At 42.1% G+C, this 21,085-nt stretch overlaps 1 protein-coding gene across 5 annotated transcripts in view; it reads right to left on the minus strand.

The window, feature by feature from the left end:
* ADAM23 (ADAM metallopeptidase domain 23) overlaps window positions 1-21,085 on the minus strand; it is a 742,840-nt gene that overhangs the window by 310,431 nt on the left and 411,324 nt on the right. For all 5 annotated transcript variants that reach the window (XM_069615574.1, XM_069615576.1, XM_069615575.1 and 2 more), the window contains exons 5-6: window positions 8,427-8,509; window positions 1,268-1,331 (exon numbers count right to left, since the gene is read on the minus strand). In XM_069615574.1, coding sequence (XP_069471675.1) covers window positions 1,268-1,331; window positions 8,427-8,509 — 147 coding nt within the window. The remainder of the gene's footprint in view (window positions 1-1,267; window positions 1,332-8,426; window positions 8,510-21,085) is intronic.

Below are 21,085 nucleotides of genomic sequence, written 5' to 3' on the forward strand. Positions count from 1 at the left end.
GCCCCAACTGGGGAGCATTTTCAGATATGCTGTTTGGTCTCAAGAACCCCTCTTTTAGAAGTTTTATTGCACACCAATTGCGCACGCTCCATCTGTTGCGTACCAGGACTAGACTATGAACATGCACAATAGGAAACCTATGTGCCATTCCATAGAATGTCAATGGCTCCCAGCAAGTTACAAAAGCGTGTCAGGATTCTATTAATAGCAGAGAGCTGGGCATTACCTCTCCCTGCTTACCTAACCTACCTCCGTAATACAGCTACGGAGACTTTCACAGGGCAGCAATTCTTTTAATTCAAGCACCGGAAGGGTGGGATTGTCGAAAGTGACAAGACGGATCATGGGAGAGATGGCATTTTCGATCTCCCTTCTGAGAGTGGGGTCGATGGAGGGAAATGTCAAAAAGAGTGTGGCAGAGAGGGTGGCACTGCATTCTATCAGGTGCACATTATTAATGACTCAAAATTCAAAAATTCAAACTCTGAATGGGAGGAGAAAAAGGCTTTAGAGGTTGCTGGACACTGTGAGACTGTGACAACGCGCTGGTCTTGGAAGCAAGACCATGCAGAGCAACAGAGGTTCGAATCCCGGATCAGCGTTTAGAAACCGAACTCGGATATTGGCTTAAGGGCGTTATAAAAAACAATTAAATGAAATATATAAAGAAGATTAGTGCTATTGAGAGAAATATTTGTTTTTTGTTTTACTCTCTTACTGTTAATGAAAGCAAATTGAAAATAGAAAAGAGAAAGCATAAGTCTTTACTCCTCCCTTCTCTCTTCCGTAATTTAGTAGGATTAATAATGATCGTGCTACAGGCTATATAACCAACACCATGTTTCTGTCAAATTCATACATTCCGCCGGATTAATATCATTATCCTGAATCTGGCCTAAAATGAGTAAATCCAGTTTTCAACAACAATCTCCATCACAAGAAGCACTGCATCTTTTTTGCAGCAACTAGATATAGAAGGTAAAGCACACACTTCCCAAAGATCTGTGGACCAGGGCAGACCTTTCATGAAAGTGCTGACTCTCTTGTTGCTATTTCAGACCAGCCCTCCCCAGTCACACCCCCATTCCTTCCTCTTAGAATCAACGCCTGACATTCTAGGGGGGTGGTGAAAGCACAGATTGGATGTTTGTGCCTCAGCATCTTTGTGTGTTTGTTAAGTAAAAGACTCCATATTCAATAAAACAAGCCATCCCTCCCAAATTCCTGATTTACATTCTCCAATGCAAACATCAGCACTTAAACTTACCAGGCTGTGAGCCATCTCCTGAGGCTCTATTAAGTAGGTGTGAGTGTTGTCGTCAAACATGCCGCTGCATGGGGGGGGGCAGAGGAATGAAAAGAGTGGAGGGTTAGGGCACTGCAAGCTAAAACCACTTATCACAATTTCACACCAGTGAAACATTCACAGAACACATTGATTCAACATAAAAACTATTTTGTATCTACTAATTTAGGTAATATTTTTTTTCAATTCAATATTGCTTTATTCCTGCTTTGCACCCTAACAGTATATCATTTTTAATTTTTAATTGGTTATTTATATCAAGCTTAATACCCAGAGAGGGTACTAAGCATGAACCTGTGTTGCTCCTCGTCTTGCTTCGAAGGTGAGCGTGTTGCCCCTGAGCTATCCTCCAAACATATAGGCACTAACATAATGAATAGTTAAAAAGTCACAAATTATCACAGTAACAAAACCACATTTCCGCAGCTTTCTTCGGAAAACATATAAAAACACAATGGACTTAAAAAGTGATATAAAAATGACCAGTGTAGGATCAGGATCTCGCACATAATGAATTGCCAGGAATGAGATTGAAATCCCCCATTCAACAGAGTAACTAGCGGCCGATCAAATGATACAAAATGTCATCACAAAGCTGCATAAGCTGTAGGCCACAGTCAACAAAGTGCAAGTGCGTTTAAAGTGCGGATAAAAAACCTTAAAACAGTGGAATGCAACTCAGTGCCCGGGGCAAATACCTACTTTCATTGAATGGTGTTCTTCTGTGCGATTTCATAGTCTCTTGTGAGCTTCAAAGCTAAACCTATTCCTAGAACATTCTAGTATTTATGTAATCTTGATCAATCTCCTTCTCCTCTGCGCTCTATGGAGATAGCTGGCCAGTGAGTGAAGGTCCCGGCTGTCATGTGACAGGCAGCATAGCCCCAGAGCTTCCTCAGCAGTTCTAATAGATCTGATTTGGAACGGCAGTTTCAGACAGCTTTTCCTCAGATCTAACTGCGCAGGACAAATCATCATAAAGTGGACGATGCTTTCGGCCTGATCGCCACAAAATGGGCACGCATCCGTTGTGCTGCTATTCCATTTGTTGTGCAGTTGTGCCACAGGTAAAATACCCATTCGCAATTTTGTATATAATAGTCTCATGGACGTGGGGCGTACACTGTCCAGGTACCCCTCATAACCGAGTTCTTGCTTCTGTTCTCAATACTGTCTTAGCATAGCTGTTTGATCCACTAGGTCATTTTATGAACACGAAAAATGTACACCAGTGCCACCCCTTTATATACACCTGAGTTTGACCGAAAGGCCAAACTTTAGCCAAAACAATGTGCAGAGCTAAAGCAAGCATAATGTTAAATGGTCACACACAAAATAAAGCTATGTTCCCAGTGTGGCAATAAAATAGCTGTTCCGTCGCTGTGTAGCTTATTATTGATATTCTGGTTGTATCCCTCTGATACAGTGGTGCAGGAAAGAGTGTGGGAGGTTGAAAGTGGCATTTACACGCCAGACTTGCAGGACTCAGCATGAAGGTTTTTCCAAAAAGGAGAGTCAGACACCACCATCTCCCGCTCTGCGTGAGTGGGTGCCTACTCTGCAATGCAAATTAGGATAGGTTCTCTCAGCAAGGCGGAGCATCAGCTGCTGCTCACCCAGACGCTGTTGCAGCAGGAAGCATGATCAAGAATGCAGCCTGGCCCGGCTATAAGCCACAGGGCAACATGCATTTTCTGCTGCTGCAGACTGCACTCCTTTAGCTCTGCCATCTCGGAATGGATTGTGAACAGTCACACTGCAATTCCTCCGTGGATGCTTCTCTTCTGTTTCATGATGAGCTCTTCAAAGACAGAAGTCATCTTTCTTCCGGCTTCCAATGCCATCCCTTGACTCCCCTCTCCCATCGCCTTCCAACCTCACTTTATTGCTCCCTCCCCCAAGACTTGCAATCTTGGGGCCCTCTTTGATAGCAACCTACCACTGCAACAATCAATTCATCACTACCACTATCTCTGCTGCATGTATTAACCTCCTAAACATTCACAAAATGTGCCCTTTTCTTACTAACCACTCTTCAGGAACTCTAATCTCCACTCTCATGCTTAGCAAACCTCACTACTTGATCAAGTGTACTCCTTGGCATTGCTATCCACTCTTTCATCCCTCTAGACAAAGGCCTCAACTTTGATACCTGCATTCTCTACAACCTACCCAGATCCTCCCCCACTTCTACCCACTGACAAGACACTGGTTGGCTCTCAATGCACAACGACTCCCTTCTCCTAGTCTACAAAGCTATAAATGGTCTTGCTCCTAGGTACCTGTCTGTATCTCAGTTTGCGCAACATCTCTTTCCCTCTGATCCTCCACTGTACTCAAACTCACCGTCCCATACCCTCACTGAGCTTCCTCTCACTTGCGCTCTTTCTCACTACTCGCCCGCTCCACTGAAACCCACTGCCGATAACAATCAAAGCCAGCCCAACTGTGGATGTCATCAAAGCTCAGCTTAAACTTCACTTACTTGCTAAAGAGGGAGTATGTGTATATATATATATATATATATATATATATATATATATATATATATATATATATATATATATATATATATATATATATATATATATGTATATATTTATTTATATTATAGGGTACCTGTCACCGCCCTATCGTTAAGTTGAGTCAGACTCCCATAGGAATCCCTCAAAATTCTATTGTTAACAACTTTGATTCGAGTAACAGATTTGACCGAAATTTCAAAAGTGATTAAGGACTCGCCGTACCCCCTCCACCCCCCGACTGCAAAGTTTCATAAAGATTCATTCAAGAATAATAAAGTTATTAAGAAGACAAGAAAAATGTTTTTTCAAAACGGGTGGCCTACTTCCCATTAATTTTCCTATAGAGAAGCAAGGTCGATTTTTATCAAAGTGCACAGCCGAAACCGCTGGACGGATTAGGACCAGGTCTGAACCAACTTGGGCACGAAGCGTTGACTCGCGATCCATGCCTGTTTGGGTTATTCTGTGCAGTCGATTTTTAAATATTTGACGCAGTAGGGGTTGTCCCCTACTCAAAAATAGGTAGCTATATCTCGGGGAATTACCCAAAACCAGGTGTTTTAAGAAATGAAACAGCTGCGATCGATGCAAGAGATAACTGCGGCTATAGCCGAGCAAATGGGAAAATCAAATGCAGGAAAAAAGCTATTTGCAGGTAAAAAAACATGCAAATGTCATCAGGCTAGAGGTGGACGTGGGTACGTGGCTAGAGGGCGCCAAGTAAAATTTAGGAGCTTGAGAGGGTCTAGGGACTGAGTTTGCAACACAAAGCTTTGTGTAGCCTCGAATAGCTGACATCTCAAAGCAAACTGTCTCACAGAAACAGCATGTGTTGTGGGGGGAAAGGGAGAGGGCGGGGGAGGAGGAGGTCATCTGGGTAGTGGGGGGAACTGGCACTTGGTGGCGACTGGGGTGGGTAGAAAAGCATTTTTTTTTCTGCCGTTTCTCCAATATTCGCCTCTATAAAGAACTACGGATAGCCAAGGGAATGTGTAGTTCAATACCCACGGTTACCGTTTTCTTTTGTTTTAAAGATATTTTTACGTGGTGTGAAAAATCAGTGACACAATTGCCATCCAGGTCTCTGATCCATGAAGTAACCAGGACAGACCCTGCTTAGCTTCAAAGGAAGGAAAGGGCCAGCCTCCTCAGGCCATGTTGCCTGATAAATTAGCCAACCCACTTTGAGAAACGGGCTGGCCCTTTCCTTGCTTTTGGAGCTAAGTAGGGTCAGTCGTGCTTTGAAGCTAAGCAGGGTCAGTACCAGTTACTGAATGGATGGGCGACCCAATGGGCATTCAAATTATTATTATTTTTTAAACTGTGCTACTGTCAGTCCTTGAAAGTTTTGCACTCAGAGACAATTTTCTGCCTTTTGCTAAATTTCATTCTGGTATTTGTAGTCTCCCAGTCAATAATAAAAAACATTGATATTTTTACAGCAACAGTGGGTTTTCCATCCCAGCAGTAACTATGACGAAACCGGCTTAGCTTCAAAGTGAGGAAGGAGTCTTCCCTGTAAGGCCATGTTGCCTAATAAATGAGCCCACCTTACAAGACTACTTGGAGAGAAACATGGTCTAAGGGGGCTGGATCCTTCTTCGCTTTAAAACTAAGCAGGGTCGGCCCCGTCTACTGCATGGATGGGAGACAGTCCTGTTTTTTTAGTTTTACATATCTCATAACACACGGCATCCACATTATTATTTTTTAAACCGTGCTACTGTGCTAAACACTGGCATAAAACCTCTTATAATATACAGAACATTGGCGTATCTCCACTGCAATGAAAAATCTTATACTGTCTTCCGCAAAATGCTAAAAACCAAATTGTTCAACTAAGCATGTCACTTTCTCTGTAACGTGTATCACTCTCACTGTCCTGTTATGCTGTTCCTTTGTAACCAGAGAACACGCACATCCTCTTCTGCTGTTTATATTGTCTGCATTGCTGATCCACCTATGTAAGTCTGTACTAAGCTAACATTTCTGTAACTGTGCCACGATGCCCCAGGGCCGCTGTGCGCTATATAAATTCAAATAAATAAAATAAAATAAATGAATAAATAAAAATAAATAAAATAAATAAAGTAAACAAGGGACAACATTTGTCAGCATACATCTTTGAAAACAGTTCATCATGGCACAATACTCTGATGGGTAATGAGGGCTGGCATAAACACGTTGCTGGATTACTGAACCCTTGTGTACTATAATTCCTGTTTTTATTGACCACAAGCATAAGTCCACTGCTTGGGTGGGTGTTCGTTGCGGAACAAAACGCTTTTCTAAATGAAATGATGACCATCATAAATGTATCCGTTCTTTACTCTTTTACTCTTTAACTCCACTCATATATCTTTAAAAAAGTATACATATATATATGGTATCATTACATTATTTTACGGTTTTGACCCTATCCTCCACATAACTGTGTTCTGTGAGCCTGTTGTATCAATCCACTCATTAGTTGCCGTGAAAATCCTGTACCATTAGTGTGTTTAATTATACATGTATATCTTACCAAAATAATGTTATGCTTTTAAATGTGTAGCTTTGATTTATTTAACTTTTTTCATGGTTCACCTTTTATTGTATTTTACTCCTTGTATTTTTCTTCTGCTCTCATCTTTCAGTTTAGTTGCACACCTTGTCTGAATGTCTGCGGTAAATCAATTATAAAATATCTATGTGTAAATACTTGATAGTTAAGTGCCAACTACTTCCAGTACAAGCAGCCATTTTGGCACCTACGGGCGATACTGATCTATTGATTCTATGTGAGAACATAACCCCTACCGTATGTTATAAGGACATTGCTGGTGAAGAAATAGAGGAACGAGGCTGAAACCTGAGTTCCCTTATAAGGTCACGGAACTCCGTGGTGACTTGCAATATCATTTTTACGTATGGTAGTGGATGTTTTATTCCTTATAATGCATGGCCATACACTCGCATCCCCTTTATTATCTGGGCTCTTGCTTATTGTGATCTAAGAGATCATCTACCTGCTGATCCATATGATCAATTTAGAATCTCTTTGGATTAAAAAACAAATGCAATATGCAGCTTCTAAGGTGTTGCAGAAAAATGGTGGTGTACAGTGTTTATATCGAAGAGTGTATAACGAATCCCACACATATCTAAACTTTTATATTGAAAACCTTTATATTGAATATATTTAGGTTGCGGTAAAGGTTCACTTTTTTTGGCAAACGTTTGGGATGGATTTTTAGTGGTGGGAAACGGGGGTTTGAAACAAAATGCATTCAATATTAAGGTTTTCAATATATATGTTTCGATATATGGGCATTCGATGTACAATATCTCGGTATAATGACATGTAACAATAAATGGTTTACACTGTGAGATAAATGCATTTTTAAAAAAAGTTTTAATTTTGTGTTTTAAAATACATAATAACCTGCAGATTCTTGCCTCGTGTGTTAAATCCCAGCTGTGCACTAAATACATGTACTACTATAAACAGTTTCTTATCTTTTAGTGGCTGCAAATTGTCACAGAAAGCTATTTTACAAGAGATAGATTTGCCAAGCTTGTCAGAGTATTGTTTCCTCAGTAGCAAATAAAATGTGAGTACTGGGTGGGTCTTAAGCAATTAACAGGAGCAGATAAGATGATCTTAGGATCTCTCCTGATATAGAGCACCTATTTTATTACATTGGGTAATAATCGGCTGAAACCAATTTGCAAGATGCTTAACATGGCTCCAGTTGAGAAAAATTAACAATCGTATATATCTGAATACAACCAAAAGATCCCTGATCGTGGCCGCTGGGCAAAATAGGAACTATTAATATCTCAAGGCATGTGTGTGAAGTCTATCTTCTAATAGTTTGGACCATGGAGGACAAGGACTTCACTTCGTAAATGGGTTTGCCTTACTTGACTTCTAATAATGGGAATTTATTTCACTAAGGAGAACTAGTCAACACTAACACCTGTTCTAGTTTCTATTATTGTTGTTGATGAAGGTGTGTGCAATACTCTTCTAATTAAGCCCCCATAACACAAGCAAATGCGGATTTGAAAGTAGAATATCACCCTGTCTAATGTTTGCAAAATTCCACCAAAAACATCATCTTGTGAGTACAGTCAACAGTGGTGAAAGTGCTGGGGGTCAAGCATTCACGGCTGCTGGGAAACATATGCTTTTGATTTGAAAATGCCACAGTTTTTAGAAGAATCGTTTGTCCAAACCAAATGGATTATTTGGTAAGGCCTATGAAGCGCACATGTGTGTATCTGTTATAATGTCAGTTTAAGACCACTACAAGGCTATGCCAGACTCACAATTCAGAAGTCACAGAACTCTGGTACTAAAGATTCTGAGAAACTAGACATCAATGTCATGACATGATGACACCTCCTTCCTTGAAGAATCCTCTCAGGCGGATATTGTAAAATGCGTAGGGGATACACATAGGACTTTCACATTTCACGAACAAATGGCAACCATGTTCCCTCACAATTCTTTTATAAGTGCCTCCACTCCTATTGTGAGCATCTGCAATCAAGAATATTGTATAAACAAAGACATCATTGAATGTGAAGTGAGGTTTTCCTGTGCTTACTGGAGTCCGTTGCATGTTGAGAGCGCCACTTTGGAAGTTTTCGCTCCTCTGACACTCCCATGATAGTAACAGTGTTCGCCACCCTAAAAACAGAAAACAAAGCATACACTTAATTTCAATGTGAAGCTGGTTCCGGCTTTTCATTGCAAACAAGATATATTGTTTGTCAATAGGTGTACAGATGCATGTCGAACAATCACAACCACTAACACACCAAGGCGTTGGCGCTCTAGGAAAACACACACATAAATACATATGTGTTTATGCATTCTCAAACCATAAAATAAAAACATATACATACAATATACCAAAATGGGGAACTATAAACATTTTTTTTTTTCCTATGGCATTTTATAGTGTGAGCATCACAAGTTTTGAAGCTCTGACACATTTATCAGGTTAGAAAGCTAAAGCAATTGTCACATTTGTCCAGGGTCGCACAAAGGAGCACCATATATATATATATATATATATATATATATATATATATATATATATATATATATATACATTCAACTAAAAAACTTTGTTAAAGGGACGTTATGGTTAAGTTGTACTAATAAAAACCTATGAAATTCAATGAAAAATATTTGTTAAAGGGACGTTATGGTTACAAGTAAAACCGAAAAACCCCAGAAATTCACCAGTTATGGTAAGCTAAGCAATCATAACTCGCGCCACCACCGTGCACTGGTAAGACTAACACCGAGGACATCATAAATGTCATTGATGACATCAATGATGACATCACATATCTGGGCCACATGTTTTTGTTCACTGACATATATAGGCCAAGTGGTTTTGTTCACTAACAGTCAGAATATTAAAATTGAAAAAGGTGCTGTATATCTAGATGTTAACCTTGTCATATGTTCTTTATATACTTTTCTTACGGTTTGGTCTCAGCTCATGGTGCACATACATGGGTAAATGAGCAGGCCTCCAACAAACAATTCATTTGTACACATGAAGATACACTTTACGTCATTAACTTTTTCTGATGATGCTGTCTCTTTCTTCCTTAGTTTAGTTTCCCTGCCTCTGATTTATATGCATTGTGGCTCTTCATATGTATTATTTGTACCAGCACAAGTGTTTTGTTAGTCTTGAATTGTTAGCTAGTTATTACATGTTTAACATTACTCAAAACTCTGATAAGGGAGCATTCATTATTGTACTATACAAAATTACAATATTATAAATAGTGTACTTCTATGGTGCATGCTGCAGTCATTGCCTATGTTTATATATGATTAGTTTTCTGTATTAACAACAACACTCCATTACAATGATTTTAGATGAGTACATTCTTTAATAGATTAAGTAGTTCATGATAGGTCTCCCGATCACCCCTGACATCTTGTTACAAACAATATAAACACAACTCCTTGTAGGGACTTTTCATCAAAATATATTTCACATGTGATGTCATCAGTGATGTCATCAATGACATTTGTGATGTCATCTTTGATGTCATGGGTGTTAGTCTTAGCAGCGCACAGTGGTGGCGCGAGTTATGGTTACTTAGCTTACTATAACTGGCGAATTTCTGGGGCTTTTCAGTTTCACTTGTAAACATAACGTCCCTTTAACAAAGTTTTTTCAGTGAATTTCATAGGTTTTTATCAGTGCAACTTAACCATAACGTCCCCTTAACAAAGTTTTTTCATTGAATTTCATAGGTTTTTATTAGTGCAACTTAACCATAACGTTTTTTCATTGAATTTCATAGGTTTTTATAAGTGCAACCTAACCATACCAAAGTTTCTCATTGAATTTCGTAGGTTTTTATTAGTCCAATTTAACCATAACATCCCTTTAACAAAGTTTTTTCAGTGAATTTCATGGGCTTTTATCAGTGCATGCTATTTTCCTACAACTTACTAATATCATACTTACCCCATATAGCAATATTTGTGTCCAATTTACAAAGTGTCACCTCAAAACTCTGCCATTTCCCACCTTCTAGAATCATTTTTAACACTTCTATACACTTTTTGCAACAATTTCAACTAGTTTTGCATCCGTCGACATCTACGAACATCTGACTTCATTGCGGACCTTCCGGACAGTGCCACATGACCATACGTTTGCGCGTGGCATGATGACGTGTCCGAGAACCCATCCGCACTTCACGATAAGATCTCTGCTTGGCGGACAGTTCAGAGCTGCATTTTCTACTGATCAAGGAACTTTCAACTTCAAAATGTCCATTGCACAGCTCCAATACCTATTCCTACACATTATCCATTAACAATCTAGTACACAGTACATACTTTTAGCAAAACTGCTATTTATCTTAAAATGCCATCAGCTAATGTCATTCCTACTCCCCAAGATCCACCACCACTGCTGTAATCCAAGAGCGTGGGAAACACTGCCCCCTACCTTAGAAATAACACACACGCAACATTTTCCCCAGTCCACCTACCCCTCCATATTAGTGTTTGGTGCCTCTTCCCTCATTTCGCTCCCAACCTTTCATTCTTAGCTCTCCTGCCAAAAATAAAAATACATCCAAAAACAATAAAAGAAATGTTCCTTTAGGAACCACCTTTCACAGTTAAAAAATAGAACTAACAAAAATGTATAGACTCCATCTACTTTATATTTCTCAGTAAAGTACATAGACGCAATAAGATTTTCCAACATTTCCATGTGCAGCGTCCCCAAGGGTTATATCCCCCTAGCTGTGGCTATTCAATATCTATCTCGTCCCTCAGGCTCACCTGATCTCCTTCTTGCCTCCTCATTTCCAGTGTTATGCTGATGGCAGACAGCTTTACTTGAAACTTTCCTCTACTACTTTCGCCTCCCCGTCTTTCATCCCTGATTGTTTGATCGCCATGCAGGCATTGTGTGCCACAAACAATCTCTGTCTCAATGCCAGTAAAGTGGAGATCCTTCTTATCAGGACACCTGTGTCCTGTTTCCCTCCTACCCCCTGGCCATCCTCCTTGGGCCCTCTACGTTCACCATGCTGTGAGTCCAAAAACCCTGCGGTCATCTGTGCTCCTCTAGCTCCTTCACTCCTTACATTTTGTACCTTGTAGCTTTACCTCCTTACAGACATCCTACCTTTACTCACCTTCCCACAGAAGCTCAACATCTCTAGAGCCCTGGTCCCGTCTAGGCTGCACTACTGCAACCATCTTTTTATCAACCTCACCCTTTGTTCTCTACGACCCCTTCAGCTAATCCAGAATAGGGCTGTAAGACTTATCCTTGGCCTCAAGCCCAAGGATCGTTTCTCTGCAGGCCTAAAATCTCTACATTGGCTCCTGGTGACTGCAAGGCTTTCTGTGACATGGGACCACGCTATCTCCACATTTGTTCCCTAAATAAGTCCTATGCTAGAGCCCTCTGCTTCTCTAACTCCAATTCCCTGCTTGTCAAACGCTTCTCCAAATAGAGAGCGGGTGCCAGGTCTCTCCCTTTGGCCCGTGCCTCTCTTTGGAACAGCCTCCCTGCCCTCTCAGACTTAAGCCGGATTCCTTAAGTCTTGTAAACTTCTCAAAACTCTGCTTTTCTCTTCCTCTTTCCCTCTATCCCTTCCCTGTTAACTCGGACCACTGTCACTGAGGCTAGTGGCCTTGTCACTCATAAACCTCACAGGTTTCAGGCCCTATATCTAGTCGACAATAGTACCTCCCCCCTTCAGCACTGCCCTCCGCCCCAGCATTTAGCCGGTGGCCTTCTACCTTGGAATCCCTTGGCACGTCCCTCCTGGGCTCCCATCAGCACTTTCCCACCCCTACTCCCCCTTCCATTCATGCATGCACTTCTTTCACTGCACAATGCATATCTGCATTTATGGCAGCCCTGTGTACAATATATTTGTATAAGTAATGGAAATGCAGATGCAAAAGATTTCTAAAACATTGTTTAGTGGCAGTTGCTGTGTGGAAGTTTAATATGTTGATAGGGTTTTATGTTACAGGTTGAGTTTTTGGAAGTGATTGGTGGATGGATGTATGACTGTTCAAAAGCAGGCAATGAGGGAGTGTTACAAACATAAAAGTAAAAAGGGAAGAAGGGCAGTCCTATGCGATGGTGAGCATTTGCTATCCAGGTCTTTTAACGATGCATTGCCTGGAAAGGGGACTGCAGAGACCACAGAGAGTCGTGAAGGTCCATGGATTATGGTCCTTATTGTATGCTAGAGAAAAGTATTTGGGACAGAAAATTGCTTCTGCCCTTTTATTTTTTTCTCTGTTATACGATTGCCCATTATTTCCATTAGCATAGTACAGAATGCTAATGGGAATGTTGAAGAATCTTATGGAGTCTAACTACTTTACTGAAAAATGTAAAGCAGATGGAGTCTATAAGATAATTTTTTTAGTTCTTTTTTTTACTTTGAAAGGTGGTTCCTAAAGGAACCTTTTTTTGCTGGTGTTTGATTTTGTATTTTTTTTGCAGGAGAGGGAAATGAGGGAAGCAGCACCACCCATAGATATGGAGGGGCAGGTGGACAGGGGAAGATGTTGGCCATTCTTTAAATCAAAGGTAGCGGGCAATGTTTCTCATGCTTCTTGATTACAGCCACGAAAGCACTTTGAAACTGTTCCCCCCTGCCCAATGGTGTGTTGTGGTATATAAAGAGTACTGTTGTCTTGGAAAGATATGGATAAACAGCCTGTTTTATGAGCGAGTGTGGCGGCGCATGGAGGTGGTGCCAAAAGAGTACTGCCCGTGTTTTCCACGACTCAATGCATTCAACACGGGTAGCCCGAGCCTTTGGTACCCCTGGTACAGTCTTAAAGAACAGCCACACTCATGATTCTCTCTGGGTGCTGGAGGTAGGCATTTACTCTATCTCATCTTCCTGGCCCTCTCAATCCTCCTCTGTATCACTGCACCTTTTCCTTTGTCCAGACCCTCCAGCCCACCAGGTGGTGTTGGTGTTGGTGGTGGTGGTCCCTGGGGAGGAGGGTTGGCCATGGCTGATGCCATTTCTGAGGTTAAATAGCATGTGTGCTAATACTCTTCCAATCAGGTGCTCTCTCCTAGATTGCAGATGGAAAATGAGTAAGAATGGGTCTAGGAGCTGAGGAAGGGTAAACTTTCAGGTTGAAACTTCCTAGATCAGTGGGAAATGCAGTTTCAAAATGTCTGCGACACATGGACCCATTCGCAGACACGTCATCACACTGTGTGCACGGTCATGTGACACTGTTCGGGATGTCAGTGGTGACGTCAGGCATAAAAAGTTGTAGAAAGTTGATAGAAGTGTTTAGAATGTTACTAGGAAGTGGGAAATGGCACAGTTTTTCTAAATCTGATGAAAATGCTGATATATTGGGGGGGTGTATGATATTAGGAGGTTTTAGCAAATTAGGGTGCACTGGTAAAAACCTATAAAATTCAGTAAAAACTCTTTGGCCCTCATTACGACCCTGGCGGATTTTTTCCGCCATCGGCGGACTTTTTTTCCGCCATGGCGCAAAGTCCCTTTACGCCATGGCGGATGGCGGACTTACCGCCCCATTCCGAGGTCGGCGGGGCGGTAAGTCCCCATTGACCCATTTACCCTTCCCCATTCCCATTTCGGCCCCATAGGGCTCAATGGGAGTGGGGAAGGTGTTAATTACGCCACCGTACACTACGGTGGCGTAATTAACACCGAGGTCCCATAGCGCCATGGATTTTTACGCCCGCAAAAAGCGGGCGGAAAAATGACCATGGCGCTATGGGAACTCGTAGTTGGCGGTAAGGGGTCGGCGCAGCTAACGCTGGCGCAAACCCCTTAGCGCCAGGGTCCTAATGAGGGCCTTTGTTAAAGGGACGTTATGGCTAAGATGCACTGACAAAAACCTATGAAATTCTGTGAAAACACGTTAAAGGGATGTTGTGGTTACAAGTAAAATCAAAAACCCACAGAAATTCGCTAGTTATGGTAAGCTAAGCAACCATAACTTGTGCCAACACTGTGCACTGCTAAGACTAACACCCAGGACATCAAAGAGCCAATCACAAATACATTGAGTGTATTAGAGATGTTATGCGCTCAGACAACCTTATTGAATGTACCCTCATGCTGAGGTGGTTGCAGGAGATTTTCAGACACCACTGAATATCGAGGAGGTATAAAGAAAACCTGACAAGTGCAACGTGATGTCATAAGGAGAAGATACACTGACGCACTGAAACAATATAATACTTAAAGAAAGAAGATGTAACTGAAGAAACAAAAGTAAAGATATATATATATACATACGAGTGAGAAGAAACCATATATACGAAGATGATAAGTAGCCAAATGACTAGTGAATGTAAATACGCAGAAACAAAAGGTAGATGAGCCATATATAAGCTTTCTGAGTAGACAACATAACACGGGTGAAACCGCCATGTTGAAAAGATGGTTGTTGGCGCTCAATGACAGTAAGCAAAGAGCTCGAAGGAGAGAGATCAGAGCTGCAGAGCTGACAGAGGCTGGAAATATAAATTTGTGCATGTACAAAGAATATCTGGTGGCCAGAGATCCAGAGTTACTGGGGATAAGCAACGTATGCGGGCCATATTTCTTTTAGATTAAGTAAATGAGTGAACATTTACAAGTGCCAAGTACTGACAATAAAGATGCAGATAAGCCTATGAGAGACAGAACAACCAAGTCTCCAGAGGACAAGAGAAGTATTGACACTCAGATTAATTGAATCAAATAGCACTAAATAAAAGGTTGAATTGGACATAATCGTGGTCTCCTCACACATGATTCAGAACTAAAAAGCCTATTCATTAGGCTCCAGACGAAGATAATGGTGTACCTACACTCCTTAAAAGTCCCAGAGAAGAGAACAATCTGCAAGGTCAACTACAAAGAAGAGGCCTTGGCTAAAGTCCTGGCTGATGAGAGATGATAGAACTAATTGTGCAAGTGGGCAGTAGTCTGACGTTGTTCTCTGCATCTGAGTTTCATTTTGCTTACATGCTGCTAGTGAGTGGAGTGTGCACGGTTGGGAGAGGATGCCAACCTATCATGAGGGCCTATGCAACGATGAGCATACAATGTTGCATGACCTAATCCATTACTGTTATACTGTTATAATCTGTATTATACGTAGTCAGAAGGAGGTTTGAGGCTTGCCTATTAGAGAGGAGCATCCAATAAAGTAACTAACACTTATAGGCTCTACAAAAAGACATGTTCCCCTTCCAATCCCCAAGTCTGATAGGTTTTATTATTTGCCACATAGGGTGACATCATAGCTGGCACACTTTGAGATATTAAGCCTTAGGGCCTCATTACACGGTATGCAGTAAGGGTTTACCGGTACCGGTAAGGACACCGGTACCGGTAAACCCTTACCGCCTTACTACGAGGTCCCTTTGCCGGACCCGACCTCAACGGCTGGTTTTACCAGCCGTGAAGGAACGGGCCCGCAAAGGGACCTTGGTGCTAATTACAGTACCGCAATTTGCAGTACCGTAATTACCTCCTTCCCCATTCCCATTGAGCCCTATGGGGGCAAAAATGGAAATGGGGAAGTGCCTTGGTGAATGGGGAATTACCGGCCCCGCTCACCTTGGAGTAGGCCGGTAATTCTGCCATCCACCAAAGCGGACACGGTAAAATACCGGCGGCAACCATGGCGCTAATAGCGCCATGGTTACCGCATACCGTGTAATGAGGCCCTTAGTGTTACTAATTTGCAGTGTGAGTGTGTGGACTACAAACTGTTGTTTGTCAGATTGTAATACTTTATTGAATTGATAATAATGTAGTAATTTTCCATATTCTTTGAGTCTTTCCATGTTATTTGGGTACACGGTTAATTGTTATGGTAATTCCTTTCTGTGCGTAGATATGCCCAAAAAGTGCCACTGCACAACATTAAGAGAAAGCTTGGCGTGGGTATCCAGCAGGTTGGTCAGAGATGTTGAGATGTAAGAAGGAGGAGATTGGTTAGAGGTGTGAGGCAGACTAGGTGTGAAAAACTAAGAAGGAAGTGGGTCAGAGATGTGAAAAGGAGAAGGTAAGACAAAATAAGGAGGAATTTGAAAAGGGAGTATATAGAAGGATGAGGGAGGAGGACAGTCAAATGAGCAAGGAAGAGGTAGGCAGAAGCCTTCATAAAGGAAGTGATTGGCGAGATAATGCAAATAGTGGTAAGAACACCAAAGAGAAGGTTGGAAGGGAAGATGTAGGGAGAAGCAGGAGGAGTTGTACAGAGAAAGCAATACAGAGTAACAACCACAAAGTGAGGAGGATGATGAGGAGGGAACTGGAGAGGAACAGATTGAAGAGGGTAGGGAAAACATCAGAGTAGAATGTCAGTGAAGTTGTAGAGAGGCATCAGAGATACAGCATAAGGTCAGGGCAGTAAGAAGCACAGGCAAGAGAATACAGTGCCTACCTTAGCAACAAGACCATTGCAATTCATTTAGGAGGTATATGAGGATGGGGTTGGATGAATAAATATACCCATTGGCTACGTCATAAGAAGGGCTAAGTATTATTCATATTCATATAACACATGCCAAATGGTTACCTGAGCCATCAAATTCCCAATAGGAAATTATTAAGATCAATTTGGCACATCAATCTCCTGTAGAATATCTCCTTACAGTCGATTCTAGGACTCTATCACCTTTAGGCTCAACTATACAACTAAGCCAAAGTCCACTGGATGAAGCGTGCCTCGATTCACAACCAACACCTATTCGAAATACATTACAGAAGCCTTTAATAATTCAGGATTGATGCGCTCCCCCTCCTTGTGCACTTTCAAATAAAACTGAGAAAGATGGATATTATAATTCATCTACGTTGTTAATGGTGAACCCATTATGAATCCTTTCATGGAAAGCGACGGGATTGGTAACAAGGACAACGATTTAGATTGGCATAGGTTTATTTGCAATGCCCTTATTAGATGTCTACAAGAGACATCGAAAGTAGAACCAATCTATAAATTGGGCTACCAAATCTTCTTTCAACTGAAAACCCAAGGATCCAGGGATCGCCTAAAGGGGCAAGGGGTTATTAATATGGTTCCATAAGAGCCTTGATGGCAATTGCAAGCACATGAAGTTAAGATCTGCTGACATGCTAGGCATTATTATCAAAAAGGTACTGCAGTGTTACACATTTTGAATATATATCTCACACCAGAATTGGAGGCTGTCAAAATCTTTGATTGTTATGGAGAAAATAGATCTTAAAAAACATGATCTTGTAATAGTGGTAGGTGATTTAAACTGTTCATTGAACCTAATATTTTGTAGCCCCTGCAATAGAAAATTAGATATGGGTAATCCCTAAATGTCAACTTAATGCCCCATTACGCTGCAACCTTTATGGTAAAAAGACAGCTGTATTATTGATTCATATAGGCTCACAGCAAGCAATGGTCAGGCAAAGGGTGATTGCCCGGCAAATACTACCTACACAATTGATGCAACCAAAGCATATATTGATTATATCAAGCTGCTCTCTGTTATCTCATTAGAAGTAACAGATATTGGAGGGTGACCATGACCCTGCTAGTGCTTATTTTTTCTCCAATGGCAAACACCCCAAATATTCCAACTACAGTTGTTAATTTGTACACACAGTTAGAAAAATCTAACCTGAGAAGCCTACAATGGCATTCATTATATATGGATACTATCCTTCCAGTTTGTGATAAAGAATTGTTACCGATGTAGACTGATTGTGACAAATCAACTTCCCGGGTACCAGTGGTCCAGGGATGAATATCTGTTTCTAAATTATCAATCCGTGCCACACCTCTAGTACACCAGAAGGGATCTGAACAGGTTGTAATACAAGTAAATTAAAAGACCTCCTTCTCCAATTTTGGTAAGCGTGGATAACGTCGTGGATCATTGGTTAGTTGCAACACAGCGAAAATACAATTATTACCCAATGATAAAAGGGACGGCCCAGTCAAGGTTGTATAAATATATCTACTTTATTATCACTACAACAGACAGTTCTAGCACACTACAATTACATGCCACACTGCAATGGAACACAGAGGACATACAGTTTCACAAAGGAAAGGGATGCACTCTGGATACTGACAGGAGGGTGGTTGGTAAAGCAATCAGTCTTACTGTTCAAGGTTATTTGGTTTCAACACCAAAGGGGCAAATTGTTGTAATTGTCTCTAGGGGCCTTCACCGAAGGACCAGGGGGGCATGACCACAATGTACCTGGTGCTGCAGATGTTATTGGAGCTCAACAGTGTTCAGGTGGTTCCAGGCCCTTTGCAGCCTGTGAGACAGAGTTAGTGGTGGGAGACAAATGCAGGTACCAGGTGGCAGGCAGTTTGGCAAGTGAGGCAGGACGGACATCTGCAGGCTGTCCAGCATGGTGGCTCAGGGCCAAGAATCGTTTTCTCTGTGCTGGTTGGTGTATCTGGAATGCTGATCGAGGCGTCTCGAATGGCTCTGGCGACTGCAGCATGACAGTCAGCGGTGCAGCCAGATGCAGTTAGAGGACTCGACTGTCTCGAAATTGTCCTTAAAAAGATGGACGCTGGATGATGCTTGTGTGGCACTCCTCTTACTTTCTTCACAGGGCTTGTGTCCTTTCAAGGTGGACAGCCCAAAACTCGGAAAAGTGTTAGCAGGCAACGGCCTTGTCCTTTGTCTAGAGACTCTCTGGCACTTCCCTCCTAGGAAGCTTGCTGTCAGAACCTAGCAGGTCACGCTGTGTGCTGACTGGGTTCCTGTTCTGAAACTGCTGGATGGGTCCTCTGAGTCCGGTATCTCCCTCTGTTCCCTGGGAGATGTTTAGGGAAGGGATATTGCTTCCCTCTTGGAACTCCTGGCCTTCCTTCACTGGCGGAAGATGAAAGGCAGACTGTACCTTCAGCTCAGGTCCAAATGAGTCCTTCTTCTTACTCATTGCAAAGTCTTCAGATGATCTGCTAAGTGAGGGGTTAGCCCTCTTCCTTTTAAAGCCACATGGGGCCATGGGATTGGTGTAGGCCAAGCCAATTTAAGATAGCCAATCCTGGGTCTCCACCAACAATCTTCAGTAATGTTTCAAGTCAGAACCAGGGTGCTTGGCAACAGAAAGGGAAAGGATGACAACATATACTTCTAAGTCCTGTCTGATGTATATCAAAGTGTCTCCCTAAATAACTGAGCCCTATGTGGTTCTTGATCACAACATAGGCCTCCTTTGAAGTAGGGGGTTGCAGGCAGACCTTCGTCTCCTACAATTTACATACTTCCCTGCTCTGAAAGGCGTGGTTTCAGACAGGACATTCACTGCCCTTTCCTACCAAGGAGGGGTGTTAATATCAAGTTGACACATTGCATTACAAAGAGGTGTTGGCATTTGGTCTCAATTGTCACTTCCTGCACCCATGCCTTCCCTGAAGCCTGCTATTTAACATTCTTCAGTATTCGCTGCCACTAGCAAGGTTTGATAATGGAGATGCAAAGCCTTGGTGCCTTGAAATTATAATCAGGCTGCCCACGGCCAAATGCCTTGGATGTTCCCACAGCTGTCAGTTGTCAGCTACACATGACAGGGGAGGGCGACGCTGGTAAGATTTGTCCTCCCAGAGTACATGACTATTTTTCTGCTGTACGTTTAGCATGGAAAATATGTGCGGGAATGGCCCCACATATTTTCGGAGGTTGTTCTCCCATCATTCATTCTTTTAAATGAACAAAACAAGCCCAGGCAAGTGCACTCTTCCCGTGTAGATAGTTGAATCCCTCACACTGATTATGCTGACATTTCGGCAACAGCACAGAAGAGTCCTGGTGGGAGAAATCCTCACACTGTAGCACAAAAAAGGTTGGAACAATGGAGCATGTCAATAATCATGACACAATCTAATAATCAGAGGGCATTTTGGAGGGTAGTTTCCTCAGCCGTACCACCAAATACCCTGGATACGCTGGTTACGGAATCATTGTGGTTTACATTCTCAAATGATCAAAGACATACAGAACAGAAGGATAATGGGGATATTGAGACAAGGGACACTGCCATTGGCGGTTGTAGTCAGCAAGCCTGTACTGCATGGAAAAAACTATCTGAAAGAATAGTTTTTAATTTGAATGAGGTACAAGTAGCACTAACGAAGCAAATATCCCCCCAAAACCCTTGCCCTGCACATTTACAAGTCGACTTTTTTAGGAATGAGCGAGGGATATGGATAGTTATTCAATGGCTTGAATGCAGCTAACGTAGCTCTACAAATTTGGCAGGGAGCAACTTATATCCCAGTTTATAATCACAGTGAACCAGCAAATGATCGATCTATATCGCTCCAGGACTCCGTCCTGAAGCTCTATGCCAGAATTATAACATCTAGACCAGGGGTGCACAACTGATTTTGACAGAGGGCCGAAAGTACCTTACATGATGGCTATAGTGGGCCAAAAAGTAAATGTGGGTGGGGCGGTAGGCGCGGTGGGGCGTTGTGTGGCAGGAGGCTTTTTCAACCCCCTATTTTTATTAAACACTATGCCCCATAGCCCCCACCCCTCAAGCAAACACTATGCCCCATGGCTCCCACCCCCAAACACTATGCCCCATGACACCCACCCCTCATGCAAACACTATGCCCCATGGCCCCACCCCTCATGCAAACACTATGCCCCAAGACACCCACCCCTCAAGCAAACACTATGCCCCATGGCTCCCACCCCTCAACCAAACACTATGCCCCATGACACCC

This window comes from Ambystoma mexicanum, chromosome 9 (genome assembly GCF_040938575.1).
Source record: "Ambystoma mexicanum isolate Mex_15411 chromosome 9, UKY_AmexF1_1, whole genome shotgun sequence".
NCBI classification, from domain to species: Eukaryota; Metazoa; Chordata; class Amphibia; order Caudata; family Ambystomatidae; genus Ambystoma; species Ambystoma mexicanum.